This window comes from Mixophyes fleayi, chromosome 11 (assembly GCF_038048845.1).
Source record: "Mixophyes fleayi isolate aMixFle1 chromosome 11, aMixFle1.hap1, whole genome shotgun sequence".
Lineage (NCBI taxonomy): Eukaryota > Metazoa > Chordata > Amphibia > Anura > Limnodynastidae > Mixophyes > Mixophyes fleayi.
The window spans coordinates 90,989,550-91,011,947 of NC_134412.1; the positions used below are offsets into that span (position 1 = coordinate 90,989,550).

At 39.6% G+C, this 22,398-nt stretch overlaps 2 protein-coding genes and 1 long non-coding RNA gene across 4 annotated transcripts in view; 1 reads left to right on the plus strand and 2 right to left on the minus strand.

The window, feature by feature from the left end:
- Positions 1 to 22,398, plus strand: part of LOC142107082 (uncharacterized) — a 311,806-nt gene that overhangs the window by 259,380 nt on the left and 30,028 nt on the right. Inside the window, exons 1-2 of one of the 2 annotated variants that reach the window (XR_012679864.1) lie at positions 17,943 to 18,092; positions 21,426 to 21,581. This is a non-coding gene — a long non-coding RNA (uncharacterized LOC142107082). Of the gene's footprint in view, positions 1 to 17,942; positions 18,093 to 21,425; positions 21,582 to 22,398 lie in introns of those variants that run through there. The other variant, XR_012679863.1, reaches the window with a different exon arrangement.
- LOC142107081 (natriuretic peptides A-like) lies at positions 2,309 to 9,479 on the minus strand. Its single transcript, XM_075190236.1, has 3 exons — positions 9,363 to 9,479; positions 3,864 to 4,166; positions 2,309 to 2,612 (listed from the first exon to the last, which is right to left on the minus strand). Exons 1-3 carry the CDS (start codon positions 9,477 to 9,479, stop codon positions 2,607 to 2,609), a joined length of 426 nt encoding a protein of 141 aa, XP_075046337.1. The 3' UTR covers positions 2,309 to 2,606.
- Positions 15,327 to 18,012, minus strand: LOC142107080 (natriuretic peptides A-like). Its single transcript, XM_075190235.1, has 3 exons — positions 17,675 to 18,012; positions 16,921 to 17,200; positions 15,327 to 15,552 (listed from the first exon to the last, which is right to left on the minus strand). The coding sequence occupies exons 1-3, from the start codon at positions 17,780 to 17,782 to the stop codon at positions 15,500 to 15,502; spliced, it is 441 nt and encodes a 146-aa protein (XP_075046336.1). The 5' UTR covers positions 17,783 to 18,012; the 3' UTR covers positions 15,327 to 15,499.

The following is a 22,398-nucleotide window of genomic DNA, read 5'->3' on the forward strand; positions in this document are numbered from 1 at the left end:
TTCCTCTACTTTGTATGTTCCGTTTTCCCCTTTCACGGGGAAGAGCCATATTTAGCATACTTTTCTGGGCAAGTTACTTTACTTTACTTTATTTTATTTTTACCATAGCAATTATTTTCTATTTCCTGCACACTCACACACACACGTCACATGACTCCTTGTTACCAACCTTCAGCAGAGTCAGTCCACTAAACGCAAAACACAACTAGATTTGAGGTCCATCATATTAGTAACTACACTAAGCTGTGTGTATGTGCAATAGGCAGGTTATGGGATATATGTACAGTCTTGGGCTGTGTTTAGTAACCTATCAACATAAAGGGTCTGATTAAGGAACATAAATGCTCATACATTCCGTATTTTGCATTAAATCGCCTTGTGCATGCCCAGTAACTAACTATACTCCAGAGGACGTAAGTGTATGCAATTCTTCGAGTGCAAAGGACACTTTCGACAGCGTACGATTTCATGGGTTGAACAGGGGGAGTATGGGCGTATGCACGTAGTCAATGTACAGTAAGGGCGTGCCAAGCTTGAGCGCACACAGCAGCACCCAATACAGGCTCAGTACCAAGGGAGTGGCGAATAGCAGATGTGGTGCCGTTGTTTAAAAAGGGGACTAGATCACAACCATGGAATTATAGACCTGTAAGTCTGACTTCAATAGTGGGGAAACTACTGGAAGTTATATTAAGGGATAGTATTCAGAATTACTTGGTGCGCAATAAGATTATTAGTGAGGACCAGCATGGATTTCTGAGGGACAGGTCATGTCAAACTAATATAATTAGTTTCTATGAGAAAGTTAGTGGGAACTTAGACCAGGGCAGGACAGTAGATGTGGTCTACTTAGATTTTGCAAAGGCCTTTGATACAGTGCCACACAAGAGGTTGGCTTACAAAATAAGGGAACTAGGTCTAGGAAACAACATTTGTACTTTGATTGAAAACTGGTTGGAGAATAGGTAATAGAGAGTGGTAATAAATGGAACATTTTCTAATCGGTCAGAAGTCTTAAGTGCAGTACCTCAAGGTTCCGTGCTGGGGCCACTCCTTTGTAATATATTAATGACCTTGGTGCTGGTTTTGAGAGTAAAGTTTTCATTTTTGCAGATGACACTAAACTCTGTAAGGTAATAAAATCAGAGTAAGATGTAGCTTCTCTACAGAGGGACTTAAACTGGAGGATTGGGCGGCCAAATGGAAGATAAAGTTTAACATAAATACATATAAGATTATGCATTTAGGGATCGAATACAAGCACACAATTTATAAAATAAATTGGATTAATTTAGGGGAATCTGTGATGGAAAAGGATTTGGGAGTGCTCGTAGACAGTAGACTTGGCAATAGTGCTCAATGTCAAGCAGCAGCTGCAAGGGCAAATAGAGTATTGGCATGCATAAAAAGGGGCATAGATGCAAGGGAAGATGGTGTAATTTTGCCACTGTATATATCGTTGGTAAGACCTCATCTTGAATATGCAGTACAGTTCTGGGCACCACTCTATAAAAAAGATAATTTGGAACTAGAAAGTGCAGAGAAGGGTGACAAAATTGATAAAGGGTATGGAGTCATTAAGTTATGAGGAAAGGTTAGCCAGTTTAGGCATGTTTACTTTAGAAAAGAGGCGTCTAAGAGGAGATATGATTACTATGTACAAATATATTAAGGTTCAATACAGAGAACTTTCATGGAAACTTTTTACCCCAAGGACCATACACAGGACACGTGGTCATCCCCTAAGGTTAGAGGAGAGGAAATTTCACACCCAGCTAAGGAAGGGGTTCTTTACAGTAAGGGCAGTCAAGATATGGAATTCACTGCCAGGGAAGGTTATGATGGCAGATTCAATAGATATGTTTAAGAAAAGGTTAGACAAACTTTTTGCAGAAAAGTGTAGCTGCGGAATTAGTGGCGCTATATAAATAAATGATGATGATGATCCAGGGATACGACCGTTAATTAAAATGAAGGATAGTAGTGGATATAGAGTAAAAATAGGACTGCAATATTGGGTCAGGAGGGATTTTTCCCAAATGAAACAGATTGGCGGTTGCTTACTCTGGAACAATTTCAAATATAAGAAAGGGATTGCAGGAGATCCAAAATAGGTTGTACTGGATGAACTGGTGTCTTATTTTTCAACCTCATCAACTATGTTATTATTTACTGTATGTGGGAACGAGCGCCCATTTAACTGTTGCACTCTGGGAAACATTGAACCATTTGCCAGGATTGCACAGACTCGGTGAGTACAAGGATAATGAACACAACTCGGAGATCAGTCTGACACCATGAGGGTTGTAAAAATCTTTCTTTATTATCTTCCCAACAACCCACCGTCAGCTGGTCAGAGTCCTAAACCATTAACACCTTCATAACCCAGGCAGAGCGTTACTGGAATCACTTCGTGATGATGGTGAACAGGCAAAATTATTTTGAATGTAGAAAAATAAATATATTTTGCACATGGGATAAATAATTACGAAAAAGGGTCGTGTTCCGTGCGGTGTGACATTAAATAGGACAATCCTTATATCATGGGCGTGAGATCCCGCAGTCACCTCTGATCATCCGCTTCCTCCTTACGGGGACTCTTCCTGTCAATACTGAAAAGAAAAAAACATGGATTTATTTCTTGTCTAAATACATAATTTACAGATTGCACATGAAATAATCGGACAGCTTTGCAATAAAGATGCATATTGAAAAAAAAAAAAAAGTCGCCGGGGCCTCCAGTTCGGCGTGGCAGACCTATGTACGAAGACTGCATCTGGGGCAGACGCTCTACTTTATATTTGGATATATTTGCCTATAAGGATATTGATTTACTCCTCACTTGTGCAAATATTAACATCCTGTTGTGTTTGACACATCACTGAAGGTAGAATATATCCGGTCAAACGGATACTGATTTTTAGATATAATATAGATGCTTTAGACAGCTGGGATAACCAAATTATGTCCATGTACTGAATATTCTAGTCCTTACATATATGTGTACAGTAGGTAGTGGTAACATTGCTGAGGCATGAGGTACGACTTGCCTCTTCCCCCAAGAAAAAGACAGTTGCCCAAATGCTTGTTTGGTTCCTGTACCATACACTACACACAAATTTGCATAGAGTTTGGTTGAGACTAGTTCCCCCACCCCTGTCCAAAAAAGCAAACCTAGAAACTGTTGTACTCTGGTCCTTAGGCAGGAGCCTGGGCTGCCGAGTGGATCATCCAGATATGTCGTTTTTATACTCCATCCCTACCATGGACCATCTGTTACATTAGAGAGGAGCCAGGAGACAGTTACTTGTATTACAGGATACTAGATTGTCAGTGTTACAGCTCCACTGATAGACATAGGGAGTTGCGGTTTAGTTAGAGGGATCTCTTACTTTTTATGTTTATTGTTTCGTTGTATAGATTGTCCACTGACTACTAGATCACAGGTGAATTCCCCCACCCCTTTCTTTATCTCCCCTAATAACTGAGATGCTGGAAATAGTTTAAAAGTGGGTCACAAGTTCGAAAATGTACCATAAAGTCTTGAACTTTAGATCAATTGAGAAACTAGAATCAAAGGGAACACATTCAAACTTATTCTCTACATTACATTATATTATTATTATTATTATTATATGTAACTGTTACCCAGCTAGCTTCAAACTCTGACCCAGTAATGTTGTTAAAAGAAAGTTGGTAAAATGGTAGACAACGGAGATGTTTAAGGTTACTCCGTACAGGAGTGATGGCAGAACAGTCCTGGCTGAATTATTGCACCAGAGACTTCTAGCTCCACCAGGATGTCAACATGTTTGGGGTGTCTTTAGTGACCCGCCTTCCCATAAACCTCCTGTGCTTCTTACCCTGCGACTGCATCCCATCCCACTCTGGGCTCCGATTCTGTCGATCCGAGATCCAAAACAGTCGGACCGTCTCCTTGGGGCGTTCAAGAGCTCTCGAAGCTTATTCTTCAAAGGAGTCATTTTCTCTTGCTGGGCCCAAGACCCTCTGTTATAGCCCATATCTGCCAGGGGACGGGCGGCTTCTCCCACCCAGGACGGAGCTGAATTAGAGGAGTCGGATGAATCGTAGTTTGGGACAAAGTCCTGAGCTGGAACCTCCGATTCTTCCACCGGGAGTTTGTCTTCTAAACGCTCCAGGAGACCCTGCGGAGAAACATTTCACCGTCAGTTGTAATCGGATTGTGACGCACAGCTGACACTTTTCCTTATTCCAGGGACAGTCGCAAGTCCTGAAGAATTGTTGTTAGAATGTCCCTATATTGACCAACTATACAGTATAGCTAGATCTATCTGATTTAGTTCACAGTGTTATTCTTACATACAGAACGTGTCATTATAAGGTGAACATGCTGTGCTGGAACTACTGCACATGTGACATGTAAGCTAACACAAGGGGGCAAATGTATCAAGCTGAGAGTTTTCCGGCGGGTTTGAAAAGTGGAGATGTTGCCTATAGCAACCAATCAGATTCTAGCTATCATTTTGTAGAACATACTAAATAAATGATAGCTAGAGTCTGATTGGTTTTTCAAACCCGCCGGAAAACTCTCAGCTTGATACATTTATCCCCTGATCTGGGTCTCATCCACACTCATTACCGGCTCCCAATTACAGGACTTATCAGGCAGCTCCTACACTGTGGAATTCCCTCCCTCGTACACCAAGAGGTCCCTCTACCCTGCAAACGTTCAAATCTACCCTGGAAAATAAACACTTTTGGCAAAATTATAATTCCCGAGCCAGCTGCTCAACCTTCCTAAAATATTCTCCCCAATTACCCCCCCCCCCCCCCCCCCTCTCCACGTTCACTCAAAAATTACATTTATTTTCTTCCTGTACTTAAACTACAAACTCCCAACATTGCTGTTGGATTCTACAGCCCCACTAAGCATTTGTTTCCCACTGTAGTCTGGCTGCACCTATATGCAACCTCTGCAGGGGAGGACTGGAAAATTAAAACGGGGGGGGGTTGGCCTGTTTGGAACTTTTCTAAAAAAAAATTTACTCTTATTGTATTTTGCAAAAATAAGATAAACAGATATGGAATAATAGGAACAGTTTAACGGGAAAGAAAATGCAGGTAGTCCAGGGACCCCGTACGAGTTAGTCCACTATGTGACCAGACTGGGGGGGCTCCCCTGCCCCCCAGACCTTGAATCTCTGCCATTTAATCTCATGCATGAAATACCTATTTTTCAATAGTTTATAAGGACTCTCTTACCTCTGTGTCTTTTAGTACCCAGCTTACATTATTACTGTGCAGGGCATGCTGTCCCTAGGTAAATATATGATCATGTTCTTGCTGAGCTGCAATATTTGTTTTATGTGTCAATTGTGAGTAATGCAACAAAACAGTAATAGTAATATAATAGTATAGCTGAGGACATATTAACCACTAGACCCATCAATGTTTGTAACGCATCTGCAAATATTTTTCTTTCCTAACGAGGATGATTAGAGTCCACGTTTTAGGGAAATGAAGGTACACAGTGTAATGTGCAATCCCGTGACAGATGTGTTCTCTTCATGGAGGGGAATTGCAAGCAGGGCGGACTTTTCTTAAGCGTTACAACTATACTTTGTGAAAACGGCGATAAGTGGAAATAACAAAGCAGATCCCGTTCTGGCTGATATAAAGTAATGCCTGGGGGTAATCATGACGAGTAAAAGCAGGAGGTGAAAATTAGGAAGCTTAAGTAGCTCTATGGAAACCTGCCAGGTGAGAAGAGTTAAACACTGTGAGGAATGTACCAGATGCAACTGATCCTAGTTGGCTACACGCATCCTCGCCACCTGCGCTTGGACGCATAATCGATTGTTGTCGTGAGAAGCCGGGGAAGGGATCATTTTAAGTGACCACCCCCCAACACTGGGACATCTGCAGATCGTATGTAATAACTTGATTGCTAAATGTGGGATATATCTACTTCTAAGAACAATCACTGTTAGAATTTCCTTTATATAAATACATGCAATATAATTGTGTGGAGTTTTACTCTTTATTGAATCAATTCGTATTTGTAATTGGATGTCTCTGCTATTAGTACTAATTATCCTATTGGAGTGGTTACTATTGGTTAATGGAGGCTGTTGTATCTTATATATGATGCTAGAGGTGTTCTCTATGAACACCTGGTGGAATGTTCACTTCAGTGGAACTAATTGTATTAATTAGTGATTGTGTTCTCTTCTCTGTACCATCTAACACGTTAATGCTTTACATTTAAGCTGGTACTGTAAGAATATATATCAACTGATAAGTAAATGTTAAACAATGCATCTGTTTTACTTTAACCTGTATGTTTACACTGTCAGTATGAAGTACTAGCTTTGCAGCTGTTTTGCAGTGTTTGGTGATGTATTCAGTGGTCTTTGCACTGGAGACACATTGAGGTGTGATTACAGCTATCATCCTACATATTACAAGTGCTGCTACAAATAGATGTACAGGAAGTGCTTCTTGTAGTCTGTTTTTATTAGGCAACTTTTATCCTTTTACTATTTGAAATCTTTTATCTATTTGGCATATAATGTCAATATTTCACTTTTGTGTCAACTTTTTAAATTTTAATATTTTGAAAAGTAAGTTAGGCATATATTAATTTGTTATTTGTGGACTAAAATCCTTTCTGTTGTTAATTGTTGATCTAATGTTATAAGTGACTTTTAATCTTGGTGCTTGTTCTTCTACGCATTCATCCAGTGTTTCCCAAACCCAGTCCTCAAGGAGACCTAACAGTGCAGGTTTTACATATCTCCTTGCTGGAGCACAGGTGTAATCATTACTGACTGATACAATGTAACAGTTCCACAGGTGGTAGAATTATGTCACTGGTCACCTGGAAATCCTGCACTGTTAGGAGAACTGGAGTTGGGAAACATTGTGTTAATGTATAGAGTCCACACCTGGATGTTCTAATTTCCATTTGTTATTAAGTCTCAGCAGTTTAACGCTATTTTTAAAGCTGTCATTTTAATCGCTCCTAAGCAGCAAATAAATATATTCAATGGTTGTAATTCAAGTAACATGTAATCAGTGTGTTTGGTCTGTTCTACTTGTAGAAGATTTTTCCTTTGGTCAGGTTGATTATTAATAAATAAATATATTTCTATAACCCCAACATACTCTGTAGCACTTCACAATGAGGACAAACAAGGGGTAAGGGTCCCTGGCTCGCAGGCTTACACTCCACAGATCCCTTCCTATGCTAATGTGTCTGTGCTTTCTCCTGATAAAGATTATAGAAAGATGAAAGGTGTTTTGGAAATGTGCAGTTTAAAATATCAATGCATGACTGCTACGTACACATATTATATATATTATAAAGTATTTCCTTTTGTTCCATGTAGAAGCTGGCAAACTCAGCCTGTCTAGCTTTGGAGGAACTACAAGTCCCAACACACTGTTGGGACATGCTGGGATTTGTAGTACCACAAGAGCTGGACAGTCGTAGGTCGCCTACCGATGCTGTATTGCCTATAACTTCCTATAAGGATAACAGATACAGCTAAGAGTTATCTTAGACTAAGAAATAAAATAGTTAGATTTAAGCGTTTATTATATGTTCATTTTCAGCATAAGCATTACTATTCGTTTTTTATTATTGTCTGTTTTGGTTATATTTAGACCTTAGACACAGGTGTTAATTTTATCCATTTAACGTGTTATTTAAACCCGGTAAATGCGCTTTGACGCAGATAGTCCAGAAATATTGCAAGGGGACAGAAACTTTCTGCCAAGCATTCACTTTGTGGCCATTTCCACATTTCCTGCCACATTCTGAAGCATTAACGCCTGGGACAATACAATGGAGTTTTAGACTGAGTACACACTACAGTAAATTATCTCCAGATGTGATATCATTAACGATTTTACCAACGACTCAAAGTCCCGATCAGCAGCCGATTCCTGTGTACACACTATACACGTTTTACAAGATTTACCGTCAGATCTGTGCTCATCATCTCTCATAACCATCGTCTGAAAAGATCCTGACTCTATGGACATCTGCCTACACTGCTGGTCCTGAGTGCATACACACTGCAGGATTGGAATGACATCGTTCTATCGTTTATAGAGCTTTTTAGTCCAGTTATCAAATCAAATGATACGATGTGCTTTGGTGGATAAAACATGATCGCGGGAGCGTTCACACTAATGCAGTATTGCACCTAATGGTCGTTTATCCTGTGATTGGCCTGATAATCTTGTGAAAAACCTGTAGTGTGTACTCGGCCTTCAATACTACACGGTACACCCGGCTGCATGGGGGGTTTGACAATAGTAAGGACAAAGGACAAGTTTCTGTCTATGGTTTACGTTTTATTTTTTCAAGTCTCTTACAATAATAATTTCTTGTTCTAGCAGTGACAGAATGATGTTTAGTAGACCTGGGAGAGTATAAGTTGCAGCATTAGCATATTGCTAAACAAGCCTCGTGCACCCCGCATGGTTGCAATCGGTTCACATTGCATGCAGCACGTCTGTGTATTACCGGGAACGGAGCGTTCACATGAACCAGTCACCATGAACCTGCAGCCTGTCTGCTTCATAGCAGCCTGGTTTATACCTCTGATCTCACAACACTAAGGGGTATATTTACTAAACTGCGGGTACAAATGTGCAGCAGAAAACAATAAATACGGATAATCAGGATGGAAAGATTGTCTTCTGTGGTTTGTTTTCTTTGAATCTAAAATATTAGTTCTGTTCATAATAGCATTGTGTTGTGTAAAAGCAAATAATCTGGATGATGGTTAAGAATAGATTAATTTAATCAAGTTGCGGGCAGCAGGGTGGCTCAGTGGTTAGCACCTCTGCCTCACAGCGCTGGGGTCATGAGTTCAATTCCCGACTATGGACTTATCTGTGTGGAGTTTGTATGTTCTCCCTGTGTTTGCGTGGGTTTCCTCCGGGTGCTCCGGTTTCCTCCCACACCCCAAAAACATACTAGTAGGTTAATTGGCTGCTAACAAATTAACCCTAGTCTGTGTGTGTATATTAGGGAATTTAGACTGTAAGCCCCAATTGGGCAGTGACTGATGTGAGTGAGTTCTCTGTACAGCGCTGTGGAATTGGTGGCGCTATATAAATAATGATGATAATAATAATAATCAAATACTTTAGATGTTTAGGAAGTATGATAGCTCCCTGTGTCTGTGGACAATGCTGCACAGATCTCTACAGACATTCGTCAAATAAACCCTTCTATAAAACAGGAGCTGTTAGTTCTGACAGAACAAGGTTATAGGTTGATCGTTGACATTCTGCTGGATTTTGCATTGCTGTGCACCCCCTGTGCAGGATTCAGTGACCTCCTCAGCGGCCAGAACTCTTACCTTTAAATCCGACAGGTCTGATGACAGGATGGAGCTGTAGGCTGGTCCTCCGTGAACCCTGGTCAAAGCTAGAAGTAACAGAACGAGTGTAAAGTACCCAACGATTGAGGTCCCCATGGCTCCTGGTGGTTTCGTCCTCCTGACAATAGCCCTGTTCCGCTTCTCCTGCAAGTGTGTTTGCCTCCCTGTCTGTCTGCTAGCCACAACACGGGCTGCATTTTTATATTCGCCAGCCTGACACGAGTTTGTCCCAGGCATGAACTCATCCACATTCTAGCACTTCCGAAAGATAAAGAAGCTGTTTTCAGGCCAGTAGAAGATTCCCTTTTAAAGTTATCCTTCCCTTGGCCCTGCCTGGAGGCAACTTGCCCACTTGACAGAAGTGACCCCTTGCGGGCAGATTGACATTCCTGCCTGAAGAGCGAGCTCACCTCTCGTGTGTACCTGAATTCCTTCTATGTGTCTCATGGAAAATAGAGGAATGCAACCTTTTGCCCGTTACACAGAAGCCGTTTGGGATGCTCTGGTGACTCTGGCACGGAAGGGATGTAACAGTTACTATGAAAGTTATAATACTATTTATGTATCGGTACATCTGTGCATCATGTTTATTGGGGATTATAATAAGATACATACACACCGCTACCCGTATGGTGAATGCGATAATATTCCCTGTTAATCAGAAGCGGTTATATTAAATCTAATCTATAATCCATCTTCCAGCGTATGTTCATTATTTAAGGCCAGAGAGGTTGATACGGTCACCTAAGGTGTCATTGAATGTACACGAGCATAGAGCATTATGTTCACAGGGGCCTTTAGCCTGTTATTATGGGATAACTTATCGATACACATGATTAGAAGGCTTATTTTTGCACCAATATTTTCTATGATTGCCGTTGTACCAGGCTGGAACTGGGAGGAATTTGGGGTATTCTTCAAGGGATGTTGGAGATCCACATTGGTAATACTGAATTATACTCAATTCACACAAATGTTTTAGGTTTATGTCTTGGGCACAGAGTATTGAAGGAGAACTCCGCTTTCAGAGAATTCTTTTGTCTTGGGAGATTTCTTCATTTTGTCTTAGAGACAACAAAGAGCGGTGTGGATAGACTTCTATCTAATGCACAGAGAGATAATTTTATCCGTTGTCCGATCCAAGGGCAGTGAGCAACAAATCTCCTTGGACAATAGAATATTCTGGAGGGGGATTTGCCCTTTAATATAAGCAGAGACCTTCCTTTTACACTGTCCTATGAGAGAGCTAAATAAATACTGGTGACCCATGAACTTGCAGATGGCAAAAATCTTATAGCTAATAATGGTAATCTCCCTCCTCAACTTTAGGCTAATATTCTCCAGCTTTATCCCCATTATAACCCCCGCCCCCTTCCGAAATTATGTGCTCATTTTACAAAAAAAAGCAAAAGCCCCTCTGAGTTCTCCAGACCATTTTATTCCAAGTCATAAGAAGGACTTTTCTGAAACGCTTCCTATAGTACCCCCTTATCCTATTCCCTACACTCCCCCGATCTTCCCCATGATTAACATAGATACATATTTATACTTTACAAACCATACATGTATGTATCATATTATCTCTTACAATGTGCAACTACAGTTTAATGCCAAAAAATGCAAAATCATGCACTTGGGTCTCAAAAACCATAAACTAAATATAGTATTAATAGGACTATAATGGAAACTACTGAGGAGAAAAGGGATCTAGGAGTCACTATTTCAGGTGACATAAAGGTAGGTAAGCAATGCAACAAAGCAATGAGGACGGCAAGTCAGATGCTTGGTTACATAGGGAGAGGAATCAGTAGCAGAAAGAAAGAAGTAATAATACCACTGTATAGGTCACTGGTACGGCCTCATCTAGAATACTGTGTTCAGTTCTGGAGGCCATATCTCCAGAAGGATATAAATACATTAGAAACTGTACAAAGATGGACAACTAAAATGGTGCATGGCCTACAGCACAAAACTTACCCGGAAAGACTAAAAGATCTTATTATGTATAGTTTGGAGCAGAGAAGGGAAAGGGGGGACATGATGGAGAGGTTCAAATATATCAAGGGTATAACAAGGTGCAGGAGGGAAACATTCTACAAAGGAAGAGAAGTATTAGAACACAAGGACATGTACTGACACTGGGGGGAAGTAGGTTCAGAGGAAAATTACTTCCCAGAAAGGTAGTGGATCAGTGGAGTAGCCTCCCATCAGAGGTGGTAGAGGCTGATACAGTAGAGCAGTTTAAACATGCTTGGGACAGACATAAGGATATCCTTAAAAAGAACTAAGGTTTAAATAGGGTTTAAGGTTACCATAGGTTAAATAATAGGCAGACTAGATGGGGCAAGTGGTTCTTATCTGCTGTCAAATTCTGTGTTTTTATGTTTCTAATGATGTTCCAAAAAATGTGAATCTGTGTTGTCAGGACCCCTTCCTGCGCTGTATTTGTAATAAGGTGTCTTCTGGCATTTATAATCTGTGAATTGAGCTGGATCATTCTGCTGTGTGGTGTGAGTAAGACTAAGGACACGTAAGACAAAGTTTCTCAGCCAGAGCATTACTCCGAGTTATGCGCACACAAGCCTATGTCTTTATAATCAGAAAATCCATCACGTTGACACTTGAAACAAAGGAAACACCAAATGTCAGCTCGCTTTCCTGAATTATGTAATAGCCACACAAAGGTCAGAACAGCAGCATAATGAGACAGAAGGAAAATATGGAATTAACAGGGGAGGAGGCACAATAGTAAGTGAGAGCCACAGTACAACCGAATGATCGTGCACGCTAATAGCTCTCAGGGTGTGAACATTTTTGCATGTTGCACGCTAACGAATATACAGGCATACACATATATGCATAATGCACATTAATAACCCTATGGATATGAACATTTATGCATTGTGTACACTAATGGTTATTGGAGTGTGAACACTTATACACAGTGTACACTAATAGCCCCGGTGGATGTGAATATTTATGCATGACACACACCAAATAGCTCAATGAATGCAAACATTTATGCGTGGTTTACATTAATAACTCATAGTGTGAACATATATGCATGGTGCACAATATTGGCTCTATGGGTGTGTGTACGTTATGCGTAAATATTCAAATAGTTCTCTGGATGTACAGCATGCATATATGTTCACACCCAGATATATATATGTTAGTGCACACAATCATTGAACCTTTTTTGCCCTCTAGGAAAGATTCCCCCCCCCCCCCACTATCAAATTGTGTGTGGCTGGCAGTAACACAATGCAGGAGGGATGAATGATGTATGTACTGTAGATAGGGAATGTTTTTAGTTTTACATTTTTAAGCTGTTGGGAGCGGAATTAAGATTGGAATTTATGGGACTGATTTAATAAAAGAAGATTCAGCCCCTAGTATGAGCATATTATGGTAACGTACTGCAGGTTAATGTGACACTAAGGTACCTTAGGACCCCCAATCCCTATTGAAGAAGACCGTAGTTTGGATTCTGGGCAGCCAGATGAGACCAGGACCTGGATGCTGATGACCATTCTTAACATTTTCTCCTAGATGAGTTGTTGAACGCTAAGGCTGGGTACTTTCCGACCAATCACAGACCGGTCATGTAGTGTGTACACACTCATGCTCACGATCTCCGTAGAGGTTACAGAGTCGGGCTCTTTTCAGCCGATGCTAGCAATGAATGTCCCCGTGAATAAATGTAGAGAGTGCTGTAGAAGGAATAATTCATTTGTTCGTTCTGAGACAGAATATTTCATTTCAGAGTCACAGAAGCTAATGAAATTCGTTAGGACATGTGGATAGCTATAACAAGGCGGTTTTAATTAATGTGACAATAATGAATGAATGAATATTGTGCTGTCATTCACTGAAGACTAGAGGACCAGATGATGAGCACAGATCTGAAGGTAAATTGTGTCAGTGTGTATGGATGAATCGTCAGACTGATCGGATCTTCAGTCGTAGGTGCAATCGTTTGAGATAACAGGTCAGTCGGAAAATTCTTCAGTGTGTTCCTAGCCTTCGTCAAAGTCAATGGAGGGGGCTGCAGAAAGAGGAGCTGCTGAGCCTGTAAGCTCCATGGGGTATATTTACTAAACTGCGGGTTTGAAAAAGTGGAGATGTTGCTTATAGCAACCAATCAGATTCTAGCTGTCATTTTGTAGAATGTGCAAAATAAATAATAACTAAAATTTGGTTGCTATAGGCAACATCTCCACTTCTTAAAACCCGCAGTTTAGTAAATCTAGCCCCATGTCTGCAGCTGTTTACATAGCTATAAATAAAAGAAGGATATATGGGAAAATCACTGTTTCCTCTAATTCCCTCTAATTCTTCTATTGTTTCCGACATGATCTATCCTCAAGGTCGGCTATTTTCATATGGTTGATGAATCTCCTTATCTCTCTTTAGTTGCATCAATTAAAGAATGAAGATTTTGAATTAGTTCCTCTTACTTATTTTCGGGATGAGCTGCGCGGCCTCCCAGCTCCACAATCTCCGCTATTAATCCTTTTCTCAACAAGGAAAGTCTGAAATAGTGGGATTACAGCTAACATACGGTGACATGACCTTCATATAGAGCAGTGATAGGGCAACCTGCTATAGTTCAGGGGCCACACTGGGCGGCCCTCTATCTGTCCAAAGGGCCACGCGTTACCCTTGATCTCAGTCATAAAATAAAACAATACATTTCGTCAAAGAAAGAGACCCCTATCTGTAATAACATATCAGCATTTTACACCAGTGTTACACACTATATCAAACTAATCTGCCAAGAATGCAGGATGGAGTTAGGGCCCACAGGTGACTGCTCAAAGGGCCACACCTAGACTATGACTAAACTCGGGGGTGTCATTAGGCCACTCCCCCAGCTATTGTGATGGTAAACGCCAGTCATGTGATGGCTGCGTCTAACCGTGTGGGTGTCACCTGACAGCGCTAATGGTCCCCATATAGAGAGCTCAGCCACCTGAGCATGTTTTAAAAATCTACATTATAACCCATGTGCATTTGTTATAAAAGTATAAACATTCCCACATAATGGTTCATCTGACCATGTAATGTAATACCAGTGTTTGGGCAGTTAGCATTCCAGATTTTAAAAAAAGGTGCATATAGGGGTATATTTACTAAACTGTGGGTTTGACAAAGTGGAGACGAGATGTTGCCTATAGCAACCAATCAGATTCTAGCTGTCATTTTGTAGAATGTACTAAATAAATGGTAACTAGAATCTGATTGGTTGCTATAGGCAACATCTACACTTTGTCAAACCAGCAGGTTAGTACATATAACCCCTAGAGTGTGTGTGTGTGTAAAATATAAATATATATATATATATATATATATATATATATATATATCTGAGCTTGAGGAAAAGGGTTTTGCTCTAGAATATTCAGTTCCCATGTACTGGGGGAGATGTTGCTTTTGTTTTGTAATTACTTGGAGAATTAGATATCCTCTGTAAAAAAATGTTTTAAAGCATTATGACCACATCAGTACATCATCAGGCAAGACTTTGGTATATATAGCTGGAATTTGTGGTAGTTTTAATTCACCATTTGAATATCCCTTAATTTAGCCATTTTAAGATATAAACACCTCCAAATATGTTGAATATGTATAGTAAGTCTCTGTTAATATATAATAATTGTAGATTTTGTCTTTAAATAATACCACTATATCCTTCTAGAAAAACAAATTGCAAGCTCTTTGGAACAGGTACATGTGTATATTTAAGTTGTCTATTTGCATGTCCCTTTATAAATGTATCATTAATAATAAAAATACCATCAGGGATGTTTTTCTGTGACTCAACGTTTAATGTATTTATTTATGGATACCCCGCAATCTGTGCTCTCATTCCTCATTAATTATCAGAGTATTATCAGAGTACATTTTGGTTGACCGCTCTCAAAAATAAACCAATCACAATTGAAAGTGTACAATATTTTTATTTTTATTTTTTAATATGAACTATGAAGTGTTTAAAAATTACAAATGCATTTTTATAAAACATCAAATAAATACTTTGATCAATAAATAAATATGAAACGCCTCATCATAAATAGAAAATAAATGTTTCAGTGAAGCATCCTGAAGGGGTCTCATGTGGTAGAAGGGTTCCTGGTGTCCACGCTGAGTAAATTCCTTCTGAATCCTGAGGGGGGGAAAAAAAAATGGTGCCCAATTTTAGTATAAATGGTATTTACGCTGGAGAATGCTGTACTGTTGCCTACACCTTGGTGGCAGCCATTTTGTGTCCACAGTTTGCCTCAATGTCTAAATCCGAACAAATGGATAGGCTGCATCCCCACAAAATGGCTGCCACCGACCTGCGTAGGGGAGGGGTAAATAACAACAAATATGGCTTCCCAAAAGCTCCCTGACGAGTCCGGTATTGTTATCACAGGCGCTAAGCACAATGATCTGAAGCTATTGTTGCTGAAGTGCAGCTTTAGTCGGCGACTAAATGATTTATAAACTAAAAAAAAATAAATGATCTGGATCCCTGTAACATTCATACCCCTCAACTATCCCGATTTTGGCAGGACTTCCCGGTTTGCGGGCTGCAAAAGGGGTGGGGCTTAACAGAAAAATGGGTGGTGTCTTAACCAAATTTTGCCCATTTGTGGGTGGAGTTTGGACAGAATGGAGGTGGAGCTTATTTATTCCCTCTTTCGGGATTCTACATGTTGGAATGTATGCATTGGGGAGTTCTACAATCTGGTGCTGAGGAGAAAGGTGGAGTCACCAATGACAGCCAATAAGATTGTTACTGTCCTCTCTGTAGGACACATAATGTAAAATCAAACATCTGATTGGTTGCTATGGGCAACTCCAAGACTTACATCTAAAACAATATCCATATATGCCCCCAAGTGCCTGCACCTACCCCTGTGGTTAGCAGGGGCTATTAGTACATGATAGTCCATTTATGTTATCACGTTAGGTTACAGTTCTGCACTACAGTCTTTAACAGAGTACAAATGTTGTAGTAATAATCTCTTCAATATAGGGGATGACAGTGTGTTCTAGAACTTATGTACTGTATGGAGTCTTTAGGACTGTAGATGTCCTAATTAGGTATGGCAAAGTAAGGGTTAATATTATAATGTCATTAGTGTCACCGTGCTAGATGCTATTGATTAGACTGTACTGTCTCTTTGTCTTGTATAGTAAAAAGTTGACAATTATGGCTAATTGGTTGCTCGCAAACTCATTGATTAATAAATACAGAGACCCTCGGACATTCCCACAGTGTATGTAGTACAGGAGGCTGACGATCAGATTATACAGGCACTTAATGTACCCAGAACACACAACATACCCGTCTTATGATTCAATTGCTACACAGAAGTCTTGGGTAACCTGTGTCTCTCCAAAATGATTGTGGAAGTGATCGTTCCAACATACTGGGACTTGTAGTTCCACAAAGGCTGGAGAGCAAGAGGTTGCCTAGAATCCTCCACATCGGGTGGTCTGAGTTATAAGACCCCCATCCCTCCCCCATAGCCCACAATCTTACCATTACACCCCAGTCCACTCAGAGAATCAATCCTGTCAATCTTTCTCCCAAAGCAGCCGGACGGTCTGGTCATTTTACGGTTCTGCAGCGCTCTTAACCCTTTGAGGAGCGAGTCGTTGATGGGGAGCGGGTTATTGCGGGCGGCTCTTGTTTCGGGGTCTCCGTTCTCTGCCGGGGTCACTTGCTGAGCAAGATCGTCTGCTCTGGACTCCAGGGTACCAGGACTTGTTTCCAAAGCTTCAATCAGCGCCAGCTTATCCTCCAGTCTCTCCAGTATACCCTGAACACAGCATAAAACATTGTGTTAGCCCATTCCTAGCATTGTAATCATCCAACTCATCCTCTGTGCTTGAAGGTTGTGTCCCATCTAATCAGATTGTTACAGAACTAAGTAAAAGTGACAATGTGTGCTTCAAGAACGGTCCATAACTATATCAAATATACAAAATGCAAATCCTGCAGTGTTCAGCATTATACCAACTGTTCTAGCATTGTAGAACTACAAGTTCCAATGAGCCCTGGTCTCTAAGGCGTGGAATTCTGAATGCATCATTAATAAACAACCATTGTCCCTCTAGCTGTGGCAGAACTACAAGTCTCAGCAATCCCTGTGCTCTTCAGTCTTCTAGTCTCACAGCAACCAGAGAATCGCACATCACCAACATCTAATCCCCCATCATATTAGTTTAAGTACAACTGAGCTATTCCTACTCTCAGACTGACTGACTTGGAGAATAGGAGCTTGCAATCTTACCTTGAAGGAATCCAACTCTCTGTCTGTGTCTGGGTCCGATAGAGGGTGAGCTGTTGAGCAGTGCAGGTGTAGTGTGAGGAGAAGGAGAGAGAAACACAGGAGATACATCGTCCACTCTGTTCTGAGATGAGAGTATGCGCAGGTGACTGACGGTGTCCTCTCTTCACTGCTCCCCCTAATAATGCTAGTGCCCTTTGTACAACACCTCTCACATTTATACCCCTCCTGCTGGAATGTAATCTGCAACCTTATCTAGACAGTCACATTCCCCAGGGAGCAGGCGGTGAGAGAACAGGAGCTTCAATGAAGAATTCCCATATAGGTCTTCATGTAGTTGCTAGAGGAATGTACTTACCCCCTGACGATGACACAGTTCTGGGGGGCAGTCGTCATTCCTGCTGTGTGACCAGAATGCCAGGTAGTAATCCCAAAAGAAACTGCTACATTAGAACATTTCTATTCTCTGCTGTCTTGTACAGGTCTTTAGTTTCCTTTCACTGCCAGTGGAAATAATTACTTTCTTCTGTCGTTTAAACGGCTTTCTTTAATGTCTCTTCGCTTATCCACCGCTCACTGACGTCTGTGAGTCTGTTTCCAATAGAGGAAGCAATTAACTGTTACACTCTGTTACAGACAGCTGTGGAACTATTGTTATTTTTTAACTAAATGTTCTGATAATGTGTCAGTTGTGTGTTTAAGAAACTTCTTAATAAGACGTATTAATATTTTCCCCGTCAATGAAGTTGGTCGTTCCCATTGGGGCTATTTATGTAGCATTTTTGGACCGTAAAGTATCGGCTCTTATTGCCGCTGATCGCAGCGATAACAGACCCATCTTCACATCGATTTATGATTAGTCAAGCTGGGATAGCCCCTCCAATAAGGGCATTTCCCAGCGAAGACCTTTTCAATCAGAAAGTAACTTCACTTTTGGGTTTGGCCCCTGGCCAACCTATGTGCCCATTTCAATTTGACCCGAGGAGGGATCTGTTATGATCGCACTACCTGTAGCATTGGAGTACAGTACCCACAGACCCAAGCAGCTAACGCCGCGGCTGCTGTATAGGACAGCGCTGCCGAAACGTGTAGTTTTTTTGGGGGGGGTTTGGATCGGGGGGGGGGGGGGGAAACCCCCCTGACAATCCTGCGTGTGCCCCTGTATGTATGTGTGTGTGTGTATATAATATATAATATATATATATATATATATATATATATATATATATATATATATATATATATATATATATATATATATATATGTAGATATGATGTAGGTATACAGTATATGAGATGGATAAGATCGATAATGGGATAGATGTGATGTAGGAAGATAGGAGATAGATAGATGATATATATATGTGATGTAGGTATATAGGAGTTAGATGGATGATATATATGTGATGTAGGTATATAGGTGATGGATAGATGATATATATGTGATGTAGGTATATAGGGGATGGATGAGATAGATATGATGTAGGTATATAGGAGATAGATGGATGATATATATATGTGATATAGGTATAAAGGAGATGAATGGATGAGATATATGTGATGTAGGTTTTATAGGAGATATATAGATGATATATATGTGATGTAGGTATATAGGAGATATATAGATGATATATATATATATATGTGATGTAGGTATATAGGAGATGGATGGATGAGATAGATATGTTGTAGGTATATAGGAGATATATAGATGATATATATATATATATATATATATATATGTGATGTAGGTATATAGGAGATGGATGGATGAGATAGATGTGATGTAGGTATATAGGAGATATATAGATGATATATATGTGATGTAGGTATATAGGAGATATATAGATGATATATATATATATATGTGATGTAGGTATATAGGAGATGGATGGATGAGATAGATATGTTGTAGGTATATAGGAGATATATAGATGATATATATATATATATATATATATATATGTGATGTAGGTATATAGGAGATGGATGGATGAGATAGATGTGATGTAGGTATATAGGAGATATATAGATGATATATATATATATGTGATGTAGGTATATAGGAGATATATAGATGATATATATGTGATGTAGGTATATAGGAGATATATAGATGATATATATATATATATGTGATGTAGGTATATAGGAGATGGATGGATGAGATAGATATGTTGTAGGTATATAGGAGATATATAGATGATATATATATATATATATATATATATATATGTGATGTAGGTATATAGGAGATGGATGGATGAGATAGATGTGATGTAGGTATATAGGAGATATATAGATGATATATATATATATATGTGATGTAGGTATATAGGGGGTGGATGGATGAGATATATGTGATGTAGGTTTTATAGGAGATATATAGATGATATATATGTGATGTAGGTATATAGGAGATGGATGGATGAGATATATGTGATGTAGGTATATAGGAGATATATAGATGATATATATATATGTGATGTAGGTATATAGGAGATATATAGATGATATATATGTGATGTAGGTATATAGGAGATGGATGGATGAGATAGATGTGATGTAGGTATATAGGAGATATATAGATGATATATATATATATATATGTGATGTAGGTATATAGGAGATATATAGATGATATATATGTGATGTAGGTATATAGGAGATGGATGGATGAGATAGATGTGATGTAGGTATATAGGAGATATATAGATGATATATATATATATATATGTGATGTAGGTATATAGGAGATATATAGATGATCTATATGTGATATAGGTATATAGGAGATGGATGGATGAGATATATGTGATGTAGGTATATAGGAGATATATAGATGATATATATATATGTGATGTAGGTATATAGGAGATATATAGATGATATATATGTGATGTAGGTATATAGGAGATGGATGGATGAGATAGATGTGATGTAGGTATATAGGAGATATATAGATGATATATATGTGATGTAGGTATATAGGAGATGGATGGATGAGATAGATATGTTGTAGGTATGGTACAGATAGACCTTCTATTCTTTCTTAATAAACTGTCCTGAATTTGCCCTGGTGCGCAGTCTGTGGCACCTTTAGAGTTAATCAATCTTGTTTCTTACATGTTAATAAATAATAGATACAATCATATGTTGGGTATATTTTCCATCATAAAGAATGTGACTCATTCTAAGGCTCTTGTCATGTGCATCATTCTTTGAAACATCCGAGGCCAGGATGTCCCTTTTGATAACGCTCCTTTGAAACCTCTTGATCACAGCACAAAGGTGACCCCTGACCCCGGAGAGTCCTTGATATTGAAATGTGACCGACTCTGATCATCCCTTATTCAGAAGCTCCTTGGCTGAAACTATTGGCGGTGCGATTCATTGTATGTTTGTAGGGTGCAGTAACGAGTCAAAAGGAAGATATATATATATACTACACATAAATGATGAATAATTGAACCCCAAAAATGAGTTTTTTAGTTGCGAAGCACCAAGGTACAATATATTGTGTGTTAACCTGTTTTAGTCACGACGGGGACCTACACAATATTAGGCAGGTGGCATTAATGTTGTGGATGATCGGTGTATGTTAATGTGAAAAAGTAACTTTACCCGCTCTTTAATAATTAAAGAAGAAGAGTTTTTGCAGTATAATTTAAGTGGAATTTGTCAAGGGAAAATAAAACTAAATGCAGTTATTTTTCAAGTATACATATTGCAATTAACATCCATTTACATGCAGGTGTCTTTGGTATCGTTCCCTCTAAACTTATGCTATGAGAATTCGCAGTTTAGTGCAACCCTGGAGAATAGAGTTTTCCTGGCCATCATGACCACTGCAGACTTCACCTGAGTTCTGGCTGATAGATGACATAACGACTTAGAAGCTCTGTCTAAGGTTTGTGAGTTCTGACTTCCTCTGGTTCTCTTTACACATATAGCTCATTATATTATATTATACTTTGATATGATATGAGATATAATGTGCATTCATAGTATAACCTACTAATCAGCATGGGTGGCCAGGGAGCACAAGGGATCTGTAAATTCTCTAAGAGTCTTCCTGTCACCGACGAGAAGCACTGAGACACAGCAATCTTCAACCTGACACTTTTATTAGCAGACTCTATGTTAACAACCTAGACAATAAGTATATTAAAGCGTTTACTGAACAAGTCAGTAATAATAACAGTGAACTTATCAGTAAACAGACATTCTCCTTTCTGTACACATGGTAATTTATAGTGCCAGTTATTAACTTATTAGGCAATACCGTTATTGTATATCATTATATATTGAAGATTGTGTTAGATAATTAAACGGAGTCCCCAGCGGTGTCCGTACTAGGCAAAGGTTCATTTTTGGTTTACACAAATGTCCCTGTCCGTTTATTAATAAAAGGGATGGTCAGCACAGTGGCTTAGTGGTTAGCACTTCTGCCTCACAGCACTGGGGTCATGAGTTCGATTCCCGTCCATGGCCTTATCTGTGAGGAGTTTGTATGTTCTCCCCGTGTTTGCGTGGGTTTCCTCCAGGTGCTCCGGTTTCCTCCCACACTCCAAAAACATACTAGTAGGTTAATTGGCTGCTATCAAATTGACCTGTGTCTCTCTCGGTCTGTGTGTATGTTAGGGGATTTAGATTGTAACCCCCAATGGGGCAGGTTAATGATGTGAGTGAGTTCTCTGTACAGCGCTGCGGAATTAGTGGCACTA